The following is a 23,089-nucleotide window of genomic DNA, read 5'->3' on the forward strand; positions in this document are numbered from 1 at the left end:
ACCACTTAGTTTATCGATGCATGCAGGGTAATCCCTTGCCACTTGAACTGAATTTTGCAGCTTCACGGTTTTTCCAAAAATATATGAATAAATCATGCTGACATGCAAATGTTCATTTTTGTTGCCTAAATGAAGCATTTTCAAGCATAAGAATGGCTAAAGTACAAATATAAGGCATTCGGAAGACGCATGCAAAGACGTTGCGATGATGGTCCCTAGGTGTCAGTAATGTGACTGTAATGTTCGGTGAGACACACAAGCACCAGCCTTGATCACCAGAATAACAGGCTTTTGTGGCAAGTTTGAATTACCTCACAGCAGGCACACGACTTCAATAAAAACAAGGACTCCAGCGAAAACTCAACTCTGAACGCCTGACGTCACTTCCACTCCGCCACGCACTGAGCTCCCCCAGCACTGGAAAACATACACCAGTCTTATTTGTTTTATTTTCTCTTATTATGGCTACTATAAAGAGTCCAAAAGTGACTATAGGAGTGTTATTTCATGTCTCGAGGCCTATAATCATTTTAAAAACAGTATAAGGTCGAAAACCGATTTTCTGTGTCTTATATGTCTTATTTTCTTTTATTATGTCTACTATATTGGGTAATAGGGGTGTAAAGGTGACTCTCGGGGTGTTATTCCATGTCAAGATGGCACTAATGATGTTAAAAAACTGTATTTAGAAGGTCATAAACTGGTTTTCTGTGCTTTCAACTACAAAAATGTTCCATTTATAAATAAGGGATCCTTCTTCGCACAAATTGACTTATCACTGTGGGGCCTGGGACCAATGAACCCCGATAAATGAGGGATCACTGTATCCGTATTTAACTTAATTTTAGCCATTTTAATTTTAGCCCGCATAATGCGGGATTACTGTATTGTAATGTATTTTTACATTATTATGCACATTACGGTAATGAATGTAATTTGAACAATTGAGTTTGTGTTGAAAGAGTGCGGACCAGCAGGTGGCAGCACCTTCACATGAGTTATTTTCATCCTCAACATGCGGAGCGTTTTTGTTGATTAGGCCTGGTGTTTTTGTCCTGGCTAAGTTGCAAATGTCCTTACATAAGTCCATTTTGTCAAAGTGGAAGCAAACGCATGAGAATATTTTGCTAATCCCATGGCGTTTTTTGAAAAGGCAGCTGGCATCAGGATTTAAATGTGCTCTGCCGCTCGCTGAAATGCCATGTTTCTCTTTTAATCACTTTCAAACGTCATCTTTAAACACTGCGCGCGGCATTCATTTTAACCCCTGAACCTATCTGAATCATGCTAACGCCACGAGCGTCAAGCAAGTTTTAACGTTAGCTTGCTACACCAGAGGCCAGGATCCGCAACAAGCTGGTGATTGGTTGGGATTGTCACATTTGTCATTTGAACCGCTAACACGTTTGGACAAGCGATGATGTAAATGTGCGCAGCCCAATTACGGGGGCATCGAATCAATCGCAACTGGACTGTTTAGGTTGTCTTAAGACGTTTGGTGGGTTTTATGAGTTCATGCTCAAAGACTAGATAAGACAGCTCTAGTCTGGCAAGGAAGACAAAGACAAGACAGTTTTAATCTGGTAAGGGATAAGACAGACTAGATAGGACAGCTCTTGCCTGGTGAGGGATAAGACAAAGACTAGCTAAGACAGCTTTTGTCTGGTGAGGAATACAGTAAGACAAAGACTAGACAGGACAGCTCTAGACTGGTGAGGGATAAGACTAAGACAGCTATAGTCTGGTGAGGAATACAGTAAGACAAAGAATAGATAGGACATTGCTAGTCTGGCAAGGAATAAGACAAACACCAGATAGGACAGCTCTAGGCCAATGAGGAATAAGACAAACAACAGATAGGACAGCTCTAGTCTGATAAGGAGTAAGACAGACTACATAGGACAGCTCTAGTTTGGTGTGAGATAAGATAAAAACCAGATAGGACAGCTCTAGTTTGATGAGGGATACGACTGACTAGATAGGACAGCTCTAGGCTGATGAGGAATCAGACAAAGACCAGATAGGATCGCTCTGGTCTGGTGAGGGTAAGACAAAGACTAGATAGGACAGCTGTAATCTGGTAAGCAATAAAGCAGTTAGGCGATAGACTGAGCGCCCTGAGAATGCTATGTCCTGGATGAAAGAGTATTCACAGGCAAGGTCCACAGTCGATGCCGGTGCAGCGTGATAGGTGGCGCTGCATGGTGACGCAACTGCACAGATGCTTTGTTTGAACTGGCGCCGAAAGTGCAGACGTGGCCCCGCATGCCCGTCGCTGAAGGGTGTAAATCAGTCAAGTAAAAGCAGACTTAACGATCAACAAGTCACCGTGTCGTTAGGTTTCTTACTCGTTTGTCCAGGGAAAGGCGCCTGCTTTGCAATGAAACATGACGCCGACTTCCTATTGGTGGGAAAAAAGCTTGCCAATGAAGGAATTGCAGACCGTTCGGTTGCGGAGGGAGCGGGAAGGGAAAGATCAAATGGCCAACGGATGCAGAGATGCGCATCATGGATTTGGAATTCCGACACAGGCCTGACCTTTGCCAGTGCTGCAAAACTGGGGGTAAGAATTCCATAGCCGAACAGACTTTTTACATCTCAGCATCTCCCTGATACTACGGGGCGTTCAAAACCTCAGATCAAAGTGCAAAATCTCATCGCTTAAGGAAAAAACTGTCAATGAAGCATGACTTTTGAAAGCTTTTAAATGTATGGCGTACGTCTGACCTGTATTGTCACATGATTACAAATTATTCCTGACATACGGTGAATGAGACGTGTTTTCTGCGGGGGGAAAAACAACCTATTTTCAGAGAAACATTTATTCGATAATTAAATCTGTGAATTTGAGGGGCAGTGAATGCGAGTACAGCGATCCCTTGTTTCAGCAAAGTAGGATTTGTTATTTATGAATGAAATATTTTTCTAATTAGAACATAGAAAACCTGTTTACGACCTTCTAAATTTGTTTTCAACATTATTAGAGCCCTCTAGACGTGAAATAACACCCCTATAGTCACGTGTACACTCCTTTTAGTCAATATAGTAGACATAAGAAAAAACAAGACATATTAGGCATAGAGAACCTGTTCACAACTTTCTAAATTTGTTTTTAAACATTATTGGAGCCCTCTAGACATGAAATAACACCCCTATAGTCACGTTTACACTCCTATTAGTCAATATAGTGGACATAATAAGAAAAAACAAGACATATTAGGTATAGAAAACCTGTTTAAAACCTTTTAAATATGTTTTTTAACATTATTAGAGCCCTGTTGACTTGAAATAACACCCCTATAGTCACCTTTACACTACCATTACCAAAAATGCCTGTAGTAGAGAAAATAAGACATATTAGGCATAGAAAACCTGTTTACAACCTTCTACATTTGTTTTTTTAACATTATCAGAGCCCTCTAGACCCCTATAGTCACCTTTACCCTTCTATTACCCAAGATATAAGACATAATAAGAGAAAATAGGAAATATAAGATATAAATAAGACATAATAAAGACTCGCACATGTTAGCATTGGGAGAGTTCCTTTTTGCTTAGGGTTTATGGCTATTGTCTCATCAACGTAACATTACTGACACCTAGTGACCAGTGTCGAATACTACACATCATCACAGCATCTTTGAATGCTTCTTCTGAAAATGCCTTACATTTGTATTCTACTCCCATTTGCAGCCCGCAGCTGTTTTTTCATTTATTTCTTTTTTAATTGGCCCATGGCGCATTTTAAAAATACAATTAAACGGAAACGAACAAAAACAACAAGAAAAATGGAAGTAATTTGACGAGAATAAAGTAGAAATATTAGAATAAAGTCATAATATTGATATAAAAAATGTAAGCATTATACCAAAAATTCCAACAAATGTTTAAAAACATTTTGACAATAATTTCTGCTAAGTACTACTAACAAAATAAAGAACACATTTGCAATTTATGCAAAATTCAGTTGCAAACTAGAAAAGCACCATATTGTGAGTCAGAACAAAATAATCCTCAAAATAATCCTCTCCCAGCGCTCAGACCATTTTTTGTGGTGATACTCGCAATGTTAAAGTCCTTTCAAACAAATTGCTGGATCCAGACGGTGATCCGGACCACCCCCAAAATTCGATCCGTTTTTCCATATCCCATTTCCGACAACTTGTGAAAATTTGATCCAAATCCATTCAGAACGTTTGACTTTTAAGTGACGTTGAACACAAACAGACAAACAAACAGATAAACGCCGGCAAAAACGTAACCTCTGCGCTTGTGCCTGGCGGAGCTAACAAGCGGTGATATTGCGAGACTATATGATGGGGATAAAGTCACGCTGTAATGAAAAAAACATGAGAAGAAGTTGAAATATCTGTAAAATTGAAAACAACAAAAAACAACAACAACAATGGAAAAGTGAGCAGTGGGTGTAGAAATGAATAACAGACTTTGTCACCTACGTCACTAAGCTAGAGGCAGGCTGTTTTGTCACAAAGTGGCCCCCCCGTATCCTTTGATTTTACCGTATGCGGCCCTCGCTAAGAAAATATGGACACCCCTGCTGACCAGTCATGACGCTGCCCTGAAAAACAGTAAAAGCGAGCGAGGCAAGAAGAGTTTTTAAGGTGAAATGTGAGATAAGTAGTCCAAAGACCCCACTAGTGGTCCATGTACAATAATATCAAACAGCACGTTGTGATCATCAGGGCGTTTAATTCATTTCCTTCTTTTGGAATCTCCCAAATGACTCCTCCATGATGGAGGTCACTCAGAGGTCATGTCGCTGTTCAACCGTAAGACAATACAACAAGTGTGAGGTCATGCGTCAACTTTGAAGGTCATCAGGAACATCTGAACAAAACCGAGCGCCAAGATCCACGGATGTTGAGTTCGACGTCACCATCAGACGCCGAGGTTTGCGTGCGGCGCCGGCAGCGAGCTCATGTAGCCGCTCGGTGTTGACAAGCCGAGGCTTACGTAACCCCCCCGCGGACAAAAAAGCAGCACAAACACATAATACACGGTGCTAATACTCTGCGTGTAATCCACAAACATGGAATATGGGAGCAGGCGGATAATTGTGCAATTCCTATTATGGATGAGGAGCGCTGGGCTCTTTTACGTAAGAGGATTTGTCCCGATGAGGCCTCGGTGGCACGAGTCCTCCAAAGAGCGGCTGGCGTCGGCGTCTGGGCCAATGAGCGCAGAGGACACGCTCGTCTTTTTTGGTGGCTTCGGGAAGAAGACGGATTACGCTGCTCACTGCGGACCAACATGGTGACCAAGAGAAGCTATTAGTAACATTTCTATGGGCCTTCACATGTTTCAGCTTCATATGGTGACATTCTGGACCAGGAACGACAGCAAACGGGATTGGTTTGGACTCAGTACTCTGACTGATCCATGTTAGCTTTGTTGTTTTATGCGCTAGCACGTGCCCGCAAACTTTTACAATTATTATTTTCAACTGCAAACTTAGGGTGACCATATTAGTTCACTTATGGCAGCAGGTGGCTCATTTTCACATGCTAGCGTTAGCTAACACCAAAGTTCCAGTCGTGTTTATCATGAAACACAGTCTTTTAAAAGCGCCCTCAAATAAAAGTTAACAATACGATGAAACGTCTCGTCCAGACGTACACGTCCAAATATGGTCACTTCCTGGTCCAAACAACCAATTAAATCTACGGTCCAACAGGGGCGAGCCATGACGCTTTCACTTCCGCACTACTAAGTCACATGACCCTTTGGGCAGCAGGTGAATGGTCCAAAAGCGCGGGTTGGTGGCGGGGTCGTCACTGATCGGCTGCACCTGCAGCAAATTTGTTTTCGGCTGATGAGCCAAAAGCCTGGAAGACAACAAGCACGGAGGAACACAGTGAGTGCAGTTGTAGTCTCGGACATGAATTCACTTCACGAGCATTTGTTAAGACTTTTTCATGTTGCAGGAACGTTAGTTCAGCGCCTGTTAGCGACACCCATCCAACGCCCAAGCTCACCCAGTGGTACTCCAAAGGAAGGTATGACGTCTTTCAGCGTCGTCATATGTGAAAAAAAAATGTCATCAAAGTAACGTCAGCTCACTTCTTAGCTAGCTAGGAGGCTAATAGCGAGCTAATGTTAGCAGCAGCAGCTAGCAAGCCTCAAGTCGACCTCTTATTGCACAGCTTGGTGTGCAAACGCGTTTAAATCACACCAAAGTAGTGTGAAACGATGTAAACCTTGTTAAGCCTCTGTGGGGAGTGGGCATGCATGCCAAAGCGTTAGCATGCGTGTTAAACACAGCTTTAACATGTTCCCCAGCATGAACATGTCATGTGAAGACTTTCATTTCTCAATAGAAATAGAAACTCTTGCTTGTTCTGATTATGAAATCGTCGTCATGTGATGTGTGCATGTGCCTGTGCGTTATGGATTGCACACACATCTGTGACAATGGGAACGTTAAATGTTTTTATTGTTAAACGTTAAAAGGTGGCCATGTTGTGACAGCAAATAGATGATGATAGAAGTGTCTTTACGCCGGTTCGATTGCCATCACCTCCATTCACCAAAAGTGTGTGCGTCTCCAATTGGTCCTGATGCTGCCTCGGCTGCTTTGTTTCCATGGCAACCACCATCATCATAGACTTAGTTGAAAGTGTTTTTTGGTTTAGAGTAAACGTGAGGTCATCTTACCTGCCGTGCACCGTCCAGAGCCGTTTAGCGATTTAAAGGTCCGGGGCCGTCCCCGAACCCTCCTCGTCCTCACACCAGCGTGCTCCGCTTCTCGCACTCCCCCCTGTCGCGGCTCAGGTCGGGCGTCTGCACCTCGGCCGTGTGGTTGGGCTCGTAACGAGCGGAGGCGGGCGAGTTCTGCATGACCACCAGACGGATGGGTGACTGGCTGGGCGGCGGCGGCGCGTTGTCGGGGGCGTACTCCTTGGTGGGGTCTTTGCCCCGGCAGTCGTACAGGATGCAGGAGATGAGGAAGACCAGGAGCAGGATGACATAGCTGGCCACCAGGATGATGAGGTTGAGGGTGACGGGGTCAATCTCCAGGTAAAATTCCATGAAACCCATGCTGACGCTTCATATCCACGGCCGACGAGCGGCGGCGGTGGACGGGGTGGGGGGCAGAGGTAGCGAGTGCTGGACAGCTGGCGGGAGGAGAGAAAGAGCAAGAGATGAAATGAGAGGGATCAGGCAGCGACAGCCGGCCAGGCTGGATGTGAATTAATCCTCGCTGCTCCTCCAACCTTGAATTCCACCAACCAATGATTAAAGCTGCTCAGTTTTAATAACTTAAGCCACATTTGGACCCGGCCAAGTCCACTCGCAGGTCACTCCAGACACCGAAAAATATGAACAAAAATATATTTGAAGAGAATCGTTATTGTTTTTCGTGCACGATGTGAAATAATTCTACGCTACGTCAGCAGCGTGGAGGGTGCTTTGCTTTGTTGGCGCAAGCGGACGATTTTGTTCTGCGTGAAACTGTTCGATAACCGAGGCGGTGTATAGAAAAATGAGGCAACATTTTGGCAAAAAAGCAAAAAAAAAAAATCATTCGAAAACCGAATCGTACGAAAACTGTGAGCGCTGGCAAACCGATTTTTAGCTGCACAGTGGAACCTCAGTTAGCGTGTTTTTTGGTTAATTTCGAAAATGTACACCAAAATTTTGCATCCATTTCACGGTTAGCGCACGTCTTGTCGTGTTATTAATAAACTCTGTGAGTGGAAATGTGTTAACTCATTCAATACCAAATACGTATCTATACCTTTTTATAAACCCGAAAGCCCGAAGTCTATTATGTTTGTTTGCGCCAGAGTCAAAAAGCGGTGATGATGCAGCTGCACACTAAAAGATGACCCTTTTGGAGCAGTTTTAAGCCAAGAAAACGGCCACAAGGTGGCAGAAGTGCATTTGATAAGAACTTAGCATGGATCTTTTGCATGTAAAAAACACATTCGACAGCAAGGAGGAAGTGGAAGAGCATGGAGGAGTGTAGAGTGCAGAAGGTTACGCACTGTAGGTACATTTTAACGCACACACACACACTTCAGTTTCAAATGTGAAAATAGTAAAAATAAAATAGTAAAAAAATATTTCATGGCGTTCAATTCGTAAATAAATTATTTTCATATTTTTGTTTAGTGTGTTGTTTATGTTGGTCTGTGGGCCACACGGTGGTCCCGTCGTTAGCATGTTGGCCACACAGTCATAGTCTGGAGATCGGGAAGACCTGCGTTCGTTTCTCCGTTGGGCCTTTCTGCGTGGAGCTTGCATGTTCTCCCCGTGCGTGCGTGGGTTTTCTCTCATTTAAGTGACCTTAAATGTTCTTTTATCCATTTCATTTCTCATTTGTATGCATTTGAATTGTTTTCTGCATGTAAAACTATAATTGTCAAACATTTTTGGCCTTCTGGAACGGGTGAATTGGATTTACATGATTCCTTACGGTGAAAAATCGATTTGGTTACAGACCATTTCGGTTAGAGTGGGACCTTCCGGATCGGATTCATGACGCTAACCAAGGTTCCCCTCTCCCCCTCTTGTCAGCCAATCTGCTTCCCGTTAGTGTTCGCCTCCGCGTTCTCGTCTGCCTGAGCATGAGCCGACTACAGCCCGTCACTGACGTCTGAATGTCTTTCATTAGCAAGAGTGGAGGACCACATGTCCTCGTCACAACGAGCAGCTCTTTTCTTCTCTTTCTCTCACCAAGGCCACCTCCCTGTCTCCATGTGATGAGAAGGCTGTAGTCGAGAAGAAAGCTCAGTGCATCTTTTTATTGGCGCGTGCAACTGTTTGCATCTGTTCTGTATCAGTCCAACAGATCATGTGACCCAACATGTCTTCTATCTAGATCAGGGGCATCCAAAGAGCCATTTTGCCTCCTCTTCCAGGGGAAAAAAAAAATTCCGGAGCCGCAAAACATTACACAGCTTATAAACTTGTAAAAGTTCCTTTTTTCTTTTTTTAACGTTGCCTTTTACCAACAACAAAATTCAGCAAAAGTGCAGCAAGCATGTGTAGGCCTACTCTGAAGTCATTTAAACACTGAACTCTAAGCCTTTTTGAACGGCTCCCGTGTTTGTAGGCCTGTCACCATGACAAATTTTGCTGGCCGATATTTGGCCGACAAATTATTGTCGATAAAAGATATTATTGACAGTATTTTTTGAGACCCTTTTTTCATTAGTTTATATGGCATAATAATGAGAGTACATCGTATCAACTATCATTTCTCAAGAGTATTTAACAACAACAACATCAATTAAACAAGCAAAAAAACTCAATGAAAATAAAATGGACTCTGTCTCTTTTAGCAAAAATTGCACTTGGTGACAAATCACAATCATAACCAAAAACAATAAAAAATAAACCCTGTCTCTGTTAAGAAAAAAAAACACGAGTAAAAACTACACCCAAACAGTTACATCAGTGTATTGTTAAACTAGTGTAGGGGTCACATTTGGGCTGGACCACATATCTGTGGTGGCGGAGTAAAATGCAATGTTGCTGATGTCCTTCAGCATGCCTTCTTTCATTTTCACTTCAGGAATTGCTGTTTGTGACGTGTGCATGTACCTTCTCCCAGGCAATTCGTACTGCCTGTCAAACATTTCTAACTTTTTTTTTCAACCGTATTGAAAGGTTGCATTTCTTTTGCAATGTCGCGAGCGACACTGTCTGTGAGCGTGCACCATTTTGCGCTGTTTTGTTTTATATTTACTTTGCCAGCCAAACGCCTCAGTAAGAACGTTGGCTGTCGGGACGAAGGCTCTGCTGCACATCCACACTGGGGCTATGGCACACAGCTTAGAAACTATCGCTTTTGTGCCTTCATTCATATTAGCGTTTGCTTGCTAACTGCTAGCAGTCAGTCTGTAGCGTATCCATTTACTAGTAGCCCCGCCTTCACGTATACGTAAACATGCATTAGGGTTGGGCATCATTTGAATTGGAACGATTCCAGTTCCGATTCCTTGTTTTGATTCCGGTTCCTAATGATTCTCAATTCCGACGCTTGTAAGAGTAAGCGTCATAAAAGTTTGCGTGGTTTAAATGAGGGTGCTACCCAGAATTCTTTTCAGATGAAATGTCTCAACTTTCTATGAATGTTTGATATAAACTTTTTTTTTGTTTTTTTTTAAATCAACTTTACTATGAAATTCTCACGGGACTTTTTTCAACTGGTATGAAAATGTCAAGCCATTCAGCTTGAACATGCATGTTATGAACTTCCTTTCGACATCGTTCACAAAGGATGTTTACTTTTGAAAAGCTGATTCCACACATGCTGTTGTTTGTTAGTCTGTGATGCTGCAGCCACTTAAACATGCACAATCAAACTAGGAAAAGATTTGTCTATGAAACTTGCTAATGTTATCACTTAGCACTGGAATATTGTTTGTCGCCTCAACGTTGATGTAAGCTATTTTGTATGACACCCTTATTTTGTTATATGTAAGCAGGATGTAGCCAACGGAGCTCTTATTTTGTTATTTTGCTCTTATTTATTGTTTGGGACTGTTGCTAAAAGAGTGTAGCTTTAAGCATGAATAAACTTACTTCCTAGAGCCGTAGCTCGCGCCTGTCTTTTTATTTACACCGAAATTCCTCATCAGCGGGCACCCTGAACCCCTCGGTTACACTGGCATCAGACAGTTGTCATTTATTGTTGGACTTCCGTTATTCTGACTGCTTCGATAAAGTCCCACGTAGCGCAACAAAGACGCGTTTCTACACCATGAATCAGGAGGTGTTTAACCCATTGACCGCCAGCCGTGTTCACAGCAGAGAGTTTTGGATGTGGGGATGAACCCCTGCTGCTGACCGATTCAGACAGCAGCCACTGGTCAGAAGAATCAGTGTCGGGTTCTGAGTCACCCGACTCTGAACTGCTCCCGGTGTCAGGCTCCGGTGACGCGCCACACGGCTCAGCAGCTGCATTTGTGTCTACGTCCCCTACATCACCCATGTCACCTCTGTCTTTGGCGATGACGTCGCTACTAAAGGCAGATCCACCGCCGGACAAGCCCTGTGACAGCGTTAGCTGCCGGTATTTTTGGTCTCCGCTCGATTTCTGCATGTGTTTCGCCATTTTCCTCTCTCAACCCACAATCCGTCTTCTTCATAGACAATCTGTTGCTGCCTGTTGGAGGAAAAGAGAACTCGGTCGGAAATTCACACACAAGATAAATAAGACTTTGATCTGTAGCTCCCGCCAAAAGAAGCAAAAGACGCCGATAGAGTCAACGTTATTTTTACGCAATATTAGTCCCGGTTCCCGTCAATGCTCGAGACTCGCTGCCCAACCCTAACACGCATACATGCACGTCAATTTATTGAGGCCGTCAAAATTAGCAACTTTGTTTTTTTTATCGTGACAGGCCTACAGAATTGTTTGAAATTGAAACAAAATGTAGCTAACGTCAACATAAAGGCTCAGCGGAGTTCACATTTCTGCATATCGGTGTGGTTTGCTGAATGGCGTTTATGCCTGCGCTCAACAACCGTTTCTATTTGTCTGTCTTGGCAGAAAGGCATGCTTTCATTTTCTGAAATAATTTTTATTTCTTTTCTTTTATTTTTTTCTCATTACTTTTTAGTTGGGAGAATAGATGCTCTGATATTCTTTCATGCATTCCCCATCTGTGAATGGCTTCCCCCTCCTTCCGATCTCTTGAGCAGCCCAGTGTTGCCAACTTGGCCATTTTCTCAGTAAATCTGGCCACTTTCCAAATCCTCTTGGTGACTTATTTTCCCAAAAGCGACTAGCGACAAGTGTAGGGAGTGGTATTTGGAGATGTTAAAGTGGGAGGGGTCCGCCCCGCCTCACAGCAATCACAAGCAGTCAGTGCACAGTCAGCTCCCGGCATCTGCCTCCCCGAGTCACCGCCTCGGTGTGTCACGTAGCTACAGCGCACCTCTCGTGATAAAACATATTGCTATGCTCCCGTTACTTACATAGTTTGGTTTTACTGCGCAGTAAACTTGCTTCAGAATCAACTCAAAACTACCTCACTTTTTTTTTTTTTTTGAATCTCCAGTGAGACTCACTGCATACACGAGCCTACCTCCCCCTCCCTTACTCATCCAGTCAGCAGTCAGAACGCAATCTAGATGCATTCACGGACTTGTGGTGAGTTGGATATTTCGCATTCATTTCGAAAATGCAGATTTCCCCTATTCTGGTGTTTAAAATAAGCCACCGTGCTGAGCGAAGGGAGCCGCAACAAGGAAGCTGAAGATCTGCACGCGGCTCCGGAGCCACGGATTGCCGACCCCTGATCTAGATGGAGCCACGCAGTTGAGCAGTAAGAGTCCGTGAAGGCATCGTCACGCAGCTAGAGGACGTCCAAATGTTGTCGAATAAGGTTCGGAGGAAGTAGTGACACCTAAGTACACGCCCGCACTAGCCAGATGGTCAGCACCCGGCAGCAGAGAAGGCGGGTTTGAAGTATTTTTTTTGTTGATTATTATTATTGTTAATAGTTATTTTTGCGTATTCTTGCATTTGTTTATTAATATTCCTTAATTTTTTATTTTTAATGTTTAATATTTTTTATTTAAATTAAGTTATGACAAATAATACATATTGATGATAAAGTAAATGATAAACACGATATTAAACACAAATGTAATAACTTAAAATAACTTATTAATAACACCATGTAATAAACAAAAAATTAAAGCAAATAGTTTGAATTAGAAAAATGAGCAAAATGAAGAAATACGAAGTTTAAAAATAAGATTAAAATGTAGTACAAGTTGTAAAATAGGAATACATTTTTTTTTTTTTTTTAAATAAGCATTCTCAAAATAAATAAAAACTAGTAGTAGTAGTAGTAGTAGTAATAATAGAGTGAATATTAGACTTTAAAAGAGAGGATAAGCAAACTCCAATTCCATTTTAAACTTCAGGGATTAAGATCCCGACACTGATGAGATGACACTGATCTACAAGGGGGTCACGGTTCCTGCAGCTCCCCTCCTGGTCACACCGGTTCCTCCAGACGTCTGCGACCTTCAGTCTTCTTGTCAGTCGCAGAACGCCACGGAGAAAGTGCACTGGCATTTTTAAAAAATGGGCCGCCATTCCTCTGAAACACGATGTGAACTTCCTGCGTCGGGGCAGGCGGGCGGCACCCGAGCACACACAAACGGGGCCGTTGAGGTCCTCCCGCCGCTTCAACTCACGTCAAGTAAATCCGTCAGCACATGTGCAGATGAAAGAAGCAGATGTGGAGGAAGTGCCTCTCCCAGGGTGAAGGGACCTTGCGGGGGCCTCGCTGCCATCGTGGCCCTCCTCCAGGGCACAAAGCAGCGCACAGACGTCCTGCCGCCGCCGTCAGGAGGTGTCACTCGCTTGCAGGAAAAAGTCAAAGTGAGGACGTTTAAGGAGAATCAAGTTTGACGTAATATGCCGTCGTACCCGGCAGCATGACGGGATGTAAACCGAGATGTAAGGACGACTGGGATTGGCTCACAAGTCAGGACGTTAGGACGTCAAAGGTGAAGTGGCGGGTGTGGACGAGCGGCAAACTCCTTCCTGTTCTCCAGCTGATCCTTTTCATCCTGCCGACTGCTAGCCGCTGTGCGTGCCAGGCCTTTTCCGCCTGGGAGTCAGGGGTGTGATTAGCGGGGGTGGGCGGGGGGTGACACTGCCACCGTGCAACACCTTAGTCGCACTTTGGGAGTCAGGAAGGGAGGGAAAGGATGGGATTTCCCCTCACAAAGAATCCATGTTGAACACACCTCAGGAGTCGTTCACTTGATTCTAGGGATGCTCCGATCAGGGTTTTATGCTGCCGATTCCGATCAGATGGATTTACTGTAGATTTTTCAATTTACACGTGTGCGTGTGCGTGTGTGTGTGTGTGTATGTGTGTGTGTGTGTGTGTGTGTAAGTCAGGGCACCTCTTTTAAAAACAGCATATTTAATATATTAAAGAATTAATATTAACATTTATAGTTTCTCTATGGGGGGAAAAAAAGACAATATTATCAGGAAATATTAATGCGAAGTTGCATTTTATTTTTCTTAAACACGGTGACTCCACAAATCTTGTGCAAAGTCAGCAACCATGGGTTTCCTCAAAGAAGCTGTGGAAGACGGGAAAAATGAAAGTTACTGATGCCCACAATGCCGGGGAGGGCTACAAGACGATAGCAAAGTGTTTTCCACTTGCAGTCTCCACAGTGCAAGGTACGATGAAGAGATGGAGATGGCAGGTGAGGGGAACTGTGGAGGTCAAGATGAGATCTGGAAGACTAAGGAAACTCTGAGAGAACAGCTCGTAGGCTGGTCAGAAAGGTAAATCATAACCCACGTTTGACTTCAAAAGACCTGCAGGAAGATTTAACAGACTCGGGAGTGGTGCAGGTGCACCCTTCCACTGTGTGGTGATACTTGCACAAACACCATCTTCATGGAAGAGTCTGCAGAAGAAGACCTCCAGAATGCTGCTGCCCAAGTCCTGACTAGAACCAGGAAATATAATCATATGAGTCCAGTGCTCAGGTCTCTGCACTGGCTTCCTGTTGCTCAGAGAATAGACTTTAAAAGAGCTCTGCTTGTCTACGAGTCTTTTCATGGTCTTGCGCCAAAGTACGTCTCTGACATGTTTGCGCCACATAAGCCATCTCAAGCTCTGAGAAGCTCAGGGAGGGGTGTCCTGCGGGTGCCCAGAGTCAGGACTAAACACGGTGAGGCTGCGTTTCAGTTTTATGCTGCCAAAATCTGGAACAATCCCTCAGAAGATGTGCGACCATCCTCGACTTTGGCAATGTTCAAATGCACGCTGAGAACTCTTCTAGTCAACTGTAACAACATAAGACAACTGAAAGTATTTTTAATCTTTTTTTTTTGGTTTATGGAACTTTATGTAATGATTTGTTTTTATAGAAGTTATTTTACTCTTTTCTGTAAAGCACTTTGATTTACCTTGTGTATGAATTGTGCTCTATAAATAAATAAACCTGCCTTGCCTTGCCTTACCTGCATCCTCATCATAAAATACAGCATGAAAAATATGCTACAGAAGCCTGTGAGTGCTGTGGACTGATGACATTAAAATGGGACTCTTTGGCCACAATAAGCAAAGGTATGTTTAGAGGAAAAGAACACCTTGTCAGCTGTTAAATTCGCCAGTGGATCCATCATGCTTTGGGGTTGTGTTGCAGCCAGTGGGACAGGAGGCATTGCTTGGGTGAAGGGAAGAATGCATTCCATTAAATACCAGCAAATTATGGAGGCAAATATCACAGCATCTGTAAAAAAAAACAAACAAACCTTAAGCTGAAAAGAGGATGGCTTCTACAACAGGATAATGATCCTAAACATACCTCAAAATCCACCACAGACTACCTCAAGACACGCAAACTGAAGGTTTCGGAATGGCCTTCACAGTCTCCAGACTCTCCAGACATCTGTGGGTAGATCTTAAAAGAGAATATTGCAGAACTAGAAGCCTTTTGCCAGGAAGAACGGAGTAAAATCCCAAATAATACAATGCAGAGACTTGTTGGCTCTAAAAATGGTTTCAAAGCTGTGATATCTGCTGGAGGGGGTCTTACTAAGTACTGAAGGTACTGACGCTGTAGGGTGCCCCGACTTTTGCACATGCCAAAATGTTTTTTTATTTTTGTAATTTTGTTCAGTTTATAAAAACAAATGTAACCATGCATTGCTTCCTGCTAATATTGCCTATTTTTCCATATGCTAGAGAAATATGAATAATATTTTTTTTTTACATAAAATATGCTGTTTTTAAAGGGGTGCCCTGACTTTAGCACACAACTGTATTTATGATGAGGGGTGTTGGCCAGGGGCGCCATTAGACAATTCCAAGGGCCCCTGGCAAACACTGTAGGTAATTATTAAAGAACAAACTTTGTTTTTTGCCTTTTATTTGTGTGAAAGGATTTTTGTACTATTTGACACAAACCTGAATTTAATTTAATACGAACGCATGGGAAATCATTGTTCAAGAACTGTTTTGTTTTTTAGCTCAAGATAACAGAATTAACAGAATGAAATAGAAATGTGTCCTGCCTAACTTAAAGAGAATAAATAGAGTGTCCAGGTTGCAGGGGTGTCCAACTTTCATCACTAATAGAGCTGTCAACTATTTGTGTTTTATTTATGACTGGCAACATTTCAGTTGTACACTACTTTATTTATCAAGCACACCTCCGCTCCAACAGTGTGGCCATCCTTCATGCTTTTTTGTGCTCATTTGTCATTTTATAAAGGCATAAAGTCTGAATTGGATAGTTATAATTTCAAAAAGGAGTTGAAGCAAATATTCTTTGACCCTTTGGTGAGCTACTTGGAATTAGCTGGCAAGCTCGGAGAGCCCTATAGTATCGCCATCATAAGGCTGGGCACACTGTGTGTGTATGTTCATTAACTCAATCCCATTCAGTCCCAGCCATTTTTCAGAATTCAACCCTTTCAGTACTGACCATTTTAGATGATTTTGACTGATCTTTCACGGCATGCAGGATATTGTGTTCTATGGCTATACACACATGGAACCTACCAAAAGACATGAACTATTTACTGGAACACAACTGTGTGTGAGCGTGCATTAAAATGTCCTCACAATGCGTAACCTTCAGTATGCTACACTCCATGCTCTTCCACGAGTGTAAACACATGCAAGAGAACCACGCCGAGCTCTTATCAAATGCACTTATGTCACCGTGTGGCCTTTTTTTATGGCTTAAAACTGCTTAAATTCTTTTAGTCTGCAGTTGCGTCATCACCTCTTTTTGCCTCTCGCGCAAAAAAACATAAAAGACGCATGTCTTTGGGATCGGGCGTTTGGGTGTATGAAACACTTATAAATACATCTTTGGTACTGAATGAGTTAAACAACCACACAAATAGTGTTTCTAGGACAAGGCATAATTAGTATGACAACAAGATAGTGTCCAGAGACACTTGAAAAACTTCATACGGACCCCATGACGGTGATATCCACTGCCCCGTGGGACAAAAAGGAGCTCCAAACTTAATTACATCCGGCCAGTGACAGACAGGCAAAGTGTGTAAACAAATATGCAAGAATAGTCCAAGGGCGATAGGTTTGGTAAGGGAGTGATCAAACACGCTGGCATGGGTTGGCGTAGCCTGGGTCAAGCTGTTGGACTGAAGCCGTTGAGGTTTCACAGCCTAGCTTGGATTCTCGTGACAACACAGGACAAAGTGCGTCCCTTGTCGGCTCCGTACGAGATGCGTCATTTTGTTGGCAGACATGTAGGATTTTCCGCGGCATACGGCGAGCAGGTGTTTTATACGGAAATCGGCAGATCGATCGGAGCATCCCCACTTGATTCAGCACTATGATCACCTCCATGGATGTGCAGTAGATCCCCACTTCCCGCTGGGGTCACGCTCCTGGGATCCCAAAAAGCAAGATTCATTGATACTCCCATGAAAGTGTCTATTTTTGACACCTCCACGGTCTGTAAAATGATGGATGACTGTTGAAGCTCGTGCTTCCGAAGCCAAACAAACTTTTGTCAGCCCACAACTTTGGTGCGTTTGAGGACCTCTGAGCAAAGTGCGACATCTCAATGCTTAAGGAATAAACAGTGGAAGCATACAAATTGTGGGATTTCTTAAAGTGGTACATGTATGCTGCACATTATGACATATTTATTCATTATTACTGACTATGGTGAGTCCAATGTGTTTTCTGCAGAGAAAATGAGAATTTTTTGGACCAAAAATCTTTAAAGTTGCAGGGCCGTGAATGCTAAATCACAAATGTGCGGCAATCCACTACAATAACCACTTGATTAGGTCCGTGGGCACGGGCGGGGGTGTTCCTTATGCCACCTGGGGGCCATGTGCAGCCCACACTTTTTTTTTTTTTTTTTTTTTTTTTTTACTGGCCCGTGGCGTATTCTGCTGATAAAATTCAAACACTTTCAAACCAAAATGTCTGACTTCCTGTGCATCTCACAGATCAGCCTCTTTGATGACTTTGATGCATCCTGTCATGATGACGATGTGTGCCACACTTGCCGTCAATCTCTTACTCTACGCTGAGCAGGTTTTGGTACATTTTTGCCATGCTGGAAAGATTTGGTAAGTTTTCAAAGACCTCAAGAAGAATATTTACTTTCCAAAATACTAATAATTGGATTGATTACGAAATTAAAAGCTTTCAGGATTACATGTGATGTCACTTCCTGTGTCATTCACACACCTCCCCCGACTAAAAAGCACCCACGCATTCCCAGCACGCTGCCCTCGGGTCAGGATAAAGTTAGCCCTCTAGCAGTGACAATGAATTGTAGCCGCTACCCGTCACTGACCACCCCTCAGGACCTCCCCAACTATAATTTCATGTTGCTAGGCAACGTCAAAACATGAGAAAATACAGCAGCTGTCCTGACGTCTGCAAAGATGACACGGCAGCTGCGTTGTTGTGACTTTATTGGTACAAAACATGAATAAATACGGTGGTAGAAAGACATAGCAGTGCATTCATTTCACATTTCTCAATTAAGGTTGTTTTTTTAGGGGAGGCATTTGTGCGTGTATGGATTAAAAAGAAGGCTGACGCGTTAAGGCTAAAGATGATAAACAGGATAAATGTGACTAGCTTTGCATCTCTTAAGAGGTTTTGTCATTTCATCAACAGTTGAAAGTACCGTTAAGCTCTACTCTTATTGTTCGTTAGCAGCAGTAAAACATTTAGCATTAACATTTATGTCACACACTCCTTACTGAGTTGTCGTCAACCGCTAGCATATAGACGCTAGATAGGCTATTTACAGTTGGTCCAAGGCCTTCAGCTGTATTGTCCAGACCTGTCAAACATTTGCATTAGAAAATAAGGGCATTTTCTCAGAAAAGTAAGGGAAATTGGGGGAAAATGAGGAAAAAATAATGGACGTTTTCAGAGAAAATCGGGGAAATTTTCTGGAAAAATAAGGGTAAATGAGGGACGTAAGGGGAATTTTTAAGAAAAATAAGGGAAAATAGGAAAATGAGGGAAATAAGGGGAATTTTTCAGAAAAATAAGGGAAAATAAGGAAATGAGGGACTTTCTTTGAAAAATAAGTGTAAATGAGGGGGAAATAAGGAGAATTTTTGGGGCAGGATAAGGAACTTTTTCCAGAAAAATTTGGGATATAAGTGGACTTTTTGGGGAAAATGTGGGAAATTTAAAAATAAGTTTAAATGAGGGGAAAATAAGAGGAATTTTCTGTGAAGATAAGGGACATTTTCCAGAAAAATAAGGGGAAATGTGGAAAAATAGGGTTAAAAAAATTAAGGAAAATGGGGGAAAATTTTGAGAAAAATAAGGATAAATGAAGGAAACTAAAGGGGAGTTTTTCCAAAAAAAAATAAGGAGAAATTCGGGAAAATCAGGGAAATTTTCTATAAAAATAAGTTTAAATGAGGGGAAAATAAGAGGAATTTTCTGTGAAGATAAGGGACATTTTCCAGAAAAATAAGGGGAAATGTGGAAAAATAGGGTTAAAAAAATTAAGGAAAATGGGGGAAAATTTTGAGAAAAATAAGGATAAATGAAGGAAATTAAAGGGGAGTTTTTCAAAAAAAATAAGGAGAAATTTGGGAAAATCAGGGAAATTTTCTATAAAAATAAGGTTAAATGAGGGGAAAGTAAGGGGAATTTTCAGGGAAGATGAGGGACATTTTCAAGAAAAATAAGGACAAATAAGGGAAAACCAAGGACATTTTTTGGAAAAATAATGGAGAATGAGGGAAAATAATAAACTCCACCTGTTAACTCTGCAATAAAAAACAAATTGCAGTTGGTTTGGGGGAGGGAGCTGGTGTAAAAACTGGACTGCCTACTGTGGCGCAACCGTGTTATTTTACTGGCATGCTTTTTTTTTTTTTTTTTTTTTTTTTTTTTTTGAAGGCCTGATTTAACCGGCTACAGGATGTGTTATGCCGATGTTGCAGGAAACTGGAGATTTCATGAAATTTCGAGTAGGGGAAACTATAAAAACATGTGGGCACCGGGAAATAAGGGCAAAAATGGGAGTTTCCTGGTGAAAATGGGAGGTGTGACGGGTATGGCATCTTTCCCGTTGAGCGTCCATCATGTCTCACAGTACACCTGACTGACCACAAGGGCGGCCCGGCTCTCCCTCCTCCTGTCCCTCTTCCTGCTGAGTCGGACCCTCCAGCAGATGGCGCTGGATGCCAGCAGGCTCAGTCCGGCCGACAGCAGCACCAGTCCCAGCACGGAGATGGTGGAGCCGTGCGAGTTGAAGGTGTAGGCCACCACCGTCGCCACCATGCCGGCGATGAGCACCACCACGCCGAACGGCACCGTGCAGCGGTAGCAGGACATCTCAGCGCCCCCTGTGGCGGCGCTCAGCTGGGCCTCGTTGACGTGCGGGACGTGCGTTGTCGTGCCGACAGCATGATCCTTTCTGGATTTGTCGCAGCCTAGCTTCTCGTAAGAGAACGACGTGGGGATCTTGGCGGCGCCGGAGGAGAGGCGGGGGGCGTCTTCGGGCGGGACCATCTTACTGGCCAGGAAGAGGTGGGCCATCTTGTGCTCCTCAGCCAATCACAGAACAGCTGGTGATCAGCAGATATGATTCAAGTCTTGAAGCTCAATTCCAAAGTAGAATTAAGTTAAGATGATTTTTTTTTTTTAAGATCATCCTCTCAGCGGAGGGAAAATCAAAGAACTCACGAGTCAAGTCGTCCGCTCTTCATCACGTCCGGTCAGAAGCCCGAGTGTGGTCCTCCTGAGCGAGGAGCCTCTACAGGTCGTCCTGCATGGTCCTGACTGCAGCAGTGGATGTACGGACAGGACTATCAATAGAAAGACGGGCACCCCCTGTCCTCCCCTCCTTCCCCGCCGTCCTCTGTGCACCTCCTACTCAAGCAAGCAGGAAGATTTTAACTCTTTCCTGCCTTCATTGTGCCGCTCAAACGCTTCAGCTTCACTTCAACTCGCAAAGTCGGCATCAACGCGCTGCGGGTCGGGCTGTCGACGCAGTCATGTGATCGTTGTTAATTTGTGTTCCTACGTGAGCTGTAATGACGCGTGTCACGCTAGCGGAGCGTTCTCTGAAGGGTTAAAGTCACGGACAGAACAGAATCTATGTTCAGGTTACTGAATCCAGCTGAGAACATCTGGCCTTGCTCTTTTTTTTTTTTTTTTTTTTTTAAATGTTTAAATCCTCAACAAGCTTTGCTGTTGCATGGGGGTTGGGGGTGGCTAAGGGGTCACTGATGGGGAGGCCTGGTGAGCCTTTTGATCAGGAGTGAGGGGTCAAACAGCTGCCATGGACGGAGGCTTCATGTTCACAGTGTGGATTTCACAATGAATGAATCAACGTCGTGTCCGTCCAGGGACGGGAGGACGAGCGCTGAATCGTTTCCTTCCCGGATCCATTTCTGGGTTGAGGATGCTGTTGGTGTCTCCGGAGACGCCGTCCCCGCTTCCTGCATACAACAGATGGTTGGGGGCGGACCCTGACATCTCATTTTGTCTTTTTGAGTTGTTTCACCGTTTTTTTGTTTGTACTCCCTGCACAAAGTTGCTGCTACTTTCCCGCCAAAGGACCACAGCCGGGCCTCTGCTTGTGAAAAAAATAAAAATAAATATGAGATTTTGAGAATAAAGTCGTAAATATCCAAGAAAAAAAGTTGCATATTTCCAAGAATAAAGTCCTAAATTTCAGAGGAAAAAGTTGTGAATTTACGAGAGAAAAAAAGACTCGTAATATTACCTTTGCCCAAGGCCAAAGGTCAAGTAAGTCCCCCCCTTTTGATAGCTGTCTCAGGCAATGCCTATTACGTATTAAAAGAATGAGAGATTTCGAATATAAAGTTGTAAATTTACGACTATTCTTGTAAATTTAAAATAATAAGAAAATAATGTTGTAAATTTACAAGAATAAAGTCGGAAATTTCTGAGAAAAAAAGTCGTAATATTACTTTTGCCCAAGGCCAAAGGTCACGTAAGTCCCCCCTTTTCATAGCTGTCTCCGGCAGTGCCTGAGTATTAAAATAATCTGAGATTTTCGGAATAAAGTTTTACATTTTCTTGTAAATTTACCAGAATATGGTTGTAAATTTACGAGAATGAAGTCGTGAATTTACGAGAAAAAATTTGTAGCGTAACGTTATGTTACGGCATTGCCTGAGACAGCTATGAAAAGGGGCCACTTACTGTATGTGACTTTTGGCCTTGGGCATGTGGAGTGGAGGTCAAGAAGTGTGAAGGGCTAGACAGTTGGGGGAAGTAATTGATTCTTAGATAAAAACTCTATTCTATATATATTAATTGAATTATCAATTTATCTTAGATTTAAAACTCCAACCCTCACCCGCTGGATTTAAAGCGAGCGTCTGGAAGTACATTGGCTTTCACGTACTGTAGTTGAATTTTAAAATGAGTTGGACAAGAGCCAGGCAATATGCAAGCTTTGTGAAAATATTTTGGTAACACCACAAATATGCGAAACCACGTAGCACGTTTCCACACAAACCAGGAGGACAAACAGCCAGCTGAAGTTGCTGCCAACCAGAGAACCATCGAGCAGGTGATAACTAATTTTCCACCCAACTCGGAAAAGATGAAGCAAATCACAAAGTCAATCATAGCTATTATTGCAAAGGTTTTCAGTTGTTGAGTAGCAGGGCTTTCGTCATACAACGTCCCATTACAACGTTATTTCACTGACACTGCAATTGTGAATAAGGGCAGCCTAGTTTTTTGGGTTATTCATAATACACTGACGTCTGCAAGCATTATTCTTGTATGAGAGCCGCTGGTACAGAAATCTATATTTTGTATGAAAGCTGGTTTTGACAACAACAAACAACATCTGTTTGTGCTCAACTGCTGTGTTTTGCTGCCACGTTATAAATAAAAGCTTGCCTGAAGAAAGAGGAAAGTTTCCTTCCTTACTGAAGAGCTACGCCCAATTTTGCCGCCTAATGTGACCACCTAATTCTCCTATATTTACCACTTTATTCTCATAACATTATGACTTTTTTAGACTTTATTCTCTAAATCTCTGATTTTTGTTTCGATGAGGCCCTAAAATACTCTGTCATACAAAACATTTACATTCACACATC

At 42.9% G+C, this 23,089-nt stretch overlaps 2 protein-coding genes and 1 long non-coding RNA gene across 3 annotated transcripts; 1 reads left to right on the top strand and 2 right to left on the bottom strand.

Moving 5' to 3' along the window:
* Positions 1 to 1,600: 1,600 nt before the first annotated feature.
* si:ch73-256g18.2 (small integral membrane protein 36) lies at positions 1,601 to 7,225 on the bottom strand. Its single transcript, XM_054769006.1, has 2 exons — positions 6,676 to 7,225; positions 1,601 to 5,846 (listed from the first exon to the last, which is right to left on the bottom strand). The coding sequence occupies exon 1, from the start codon at positions 7,057 to 7,059 to the stop codon at positions 6,745 to 6,747; it is 315 nt and encodes a 104-aa protein (XP_054624981.1). The 5' UTR covers positions 7,060 to 7,225; the 3' UTR covers positions 1,601 to 5,846; positions 6,676 to 6,744.
* On the top strand, positions 5,755 to 12,485 carry LOC129177653 (uncharacterized). Its single transcript, XR_008569641.1, has 3 exons — positions 5,755 to 5,875; positions 5,946 to 6,017; positions 12,036 to 12,485. It is a non-coding gene; the product is annotated as an uncharacterized LOC129177653 (long non-coding RNA).
* A 5,944-nt stretch (positions 12,486 to 18,429) lies between these two features.
* LOC129177651 (transmembrane protein 100-like) lies at positions 18,430 to 21,045 on the bottom strand. The gene is made up of 2 exons (XM_054769005.1): positions 20,688 to 21,045; positions 18,430 to 20,569 (listed from the first exon to the last, which is right to left on the bottom strand). Exon 2 carries the CDS (start codon positions 20,538 to 20,540, stop codon positions 20,082 to 20,084), a length of 459 nt encoding a protein of 152 aa, XP_054624980.1. The 5' UTR covers positions 20,541 to 20,569; positions 20,688 to 21,045; the 3' UTR covers positions 18,430 to 20,081.
* Between the last annotated feature and the right edge of the window lie 2,044 nt (positions 21,046 to 23,089).

This window comes from Dunckerocampus dactyliophorus, chromosome 2, assembly GCF_027744805.1.
Source record: "Dunckerocampus dactyliophorus isolate RoL2022-P2 chromosome 2, RoL_Ddac_1.1, whole genome shotgun sequence".
Lineage (NCBI taxonomy): Eukaryota > Metazoa > Chordata > Actinopteri > Syngnathiformes > Syngnathidae > Dunckerocampus > Dunckerocampus dactyliophorus.